The sequence below is a fragment of the Haliaeetus leucocephalus genome, unplaced genomic scaffold, assembly GCF_000737465.1.
Source record: "Haliaeetus leucocephalus isolate CR32 unplaced genomic scaffold, Haliaeetus_leucocephalus-4.0 Scaffold162, whole genome shotgun sequence".
Classification (NCBI taxonomy): Eukaryota; Metazoa; Chordata; class Aves; order Accipitriformes; family Accipitridae; genus Haliaeetus; species Haliaeetus leucocephalus.
Window position 1 is genome coordinate 8,064,908 of NW_010972598.1, and position 1,524 is coordinate 8,066,431.

The 1,524-nt window shown below is 55.5% G+C and overlaps 1 protein-coding gene across 1 annotated transcript in view; it reads left to right on the plus strand.

Annotated features, from left to right (window-relative positions):
* The first annotated feature begins 1,434 nt into the window (after positions 1 to 1,434).
* Positions 1,435 to 1,524, plus strand: part of DLL1 (delta-like 1 (Drosophila)) — an 8,044-nt gene continuing 7,954 nt past the window's right edge. The window contains 1 exon segment of the mRNA XM_010562693.1: positions 1,435 to 1,494. Within this exon segment, the coding sequence (XP_010560995.1) occupies positions 1,435 to 1,494 (60 nt within the window).

Genomic DNA, 1,524 nt, shown 5'->3' on the forward strand with positions numbered 1-1,524 from the left:
AAATTACCCCGGTTATGCCAGGGGAAATGCGGTGTGAACGTCAAGGGATCAGATTCCCCTTGTTGCGGCTCGCTGGCTCCCACCTCCCTCGTCCCTTTAAAGCCGAGGATGCCCCTTTGGAAGCGGTCGGGAGCACCGAGTGACTTTTTGGGGGGCACGGCGGTTGCTTTGCAATTTCAAGAGGTAATTACAACCCGCCGGCCCCGGGGTTGGTTTCTCGCCGGAGCGTGTTGCGCTGGCTCTCGCCGGTGCAGCGGGGGTGTTACCCTCTCCCCGGAGCAGAAGGGGGGATTCTTGCGGTTACCAAATTTGCAGGAATGTAAATGAGCACGTTTTTGTGAGCGCGGAGGGGAGGGGGAGGAGGGTTGCACATTTTACAGCTCACTGACCATTTGGCGATCCATTGAGAGGAGGGTTTGGAAAAGTGGCTCCTTTGTGACAGCTCTAGCCAGATTGGGGGGCTGCTCATTTGCATCTCATTAGGCATGCAGGCGGCCGGCGGGATATAAGGGAGGCAGGCGCCCAAGGAGAGGCAGATCCTTAGCGCTTCACCCTCGGAGAGAGCCGCGGAGCCGCGGCACAGAGCAGAGCAGAGCAGAGCAGGGCAGAGCAGAGCAGAGCAGGCACCCCCCCCCTTCCCTCCCCCGTAGGAGCACACCCGGACACGCTCAGTGCGCCGCTATTGAGACACGAGCTTATTTTTCTTGGCTGGGATTCCTCTCAAAACAAAAGTAAGCCCACGACAAGGAAAGAGAGCTTCGCTTCTTTTGCAAAAAAAAAAAAAAAAAAAAAAAAAAAAAAGGGAAAAAAGGGGATCAAGGCTCCGACGTGACCTGCCCGCCGCCGCTGCCGTCTGACACCCACCGGCCCCGACGTGCGCAGGGCGAGCGCAGCCGCGCAGAGCCGCGCAGAGCCGCTCCCGCATCTCACCGCACCGGGAATTATCGCCGCGTCCGCCGCTGCCTCTGCAGGGATTTCCAGATCGCCGATTTTTAATCTTCCTTGGGAAGCCTTTTCTCTGCCTCTGTTGGGAATTAAGTTGCCTTTATTTTTTTTTATTTTTATTTTTAATTTTTTTTTCTTCCTGGAGGAAAGGAGGAGCACCGTGGATTGGGAAAGAAAAAGAGTTTAGCAGATTAACCTTAACCTTTTTTTTTTTTTTCAATTTTTTTTTCCCTTTCTTTTTCTTTTGCCATCCGAAAGAGCTGTCAGTCACCGACAGGCTACACCTAGAGGTATCGACAGAGGGGCAAAAAAAAAAAAGTCAGAGACACTCCTGAAAGAAGGAGACCGTGACACTAACCCTTCCAGCTCTGCCGGGCCGAGCGGCTTTGGCCGCGGCGTTTTTCCCTTCCCTCGAGAGACTTTCCCCTTTCCCCTCCAACGAGAAGACAAGGGGGAGGAAAGCGAGGGCACCAGAGCTGCCCCTCCAAAATGGGAGGTCGGTTCGTGCTGACGCTCGCCCTCCTCTCGGTGCTGCTGAGCCGCTGCCAGGTAAGTGCCGGGGGGGGGGACGGGACACGG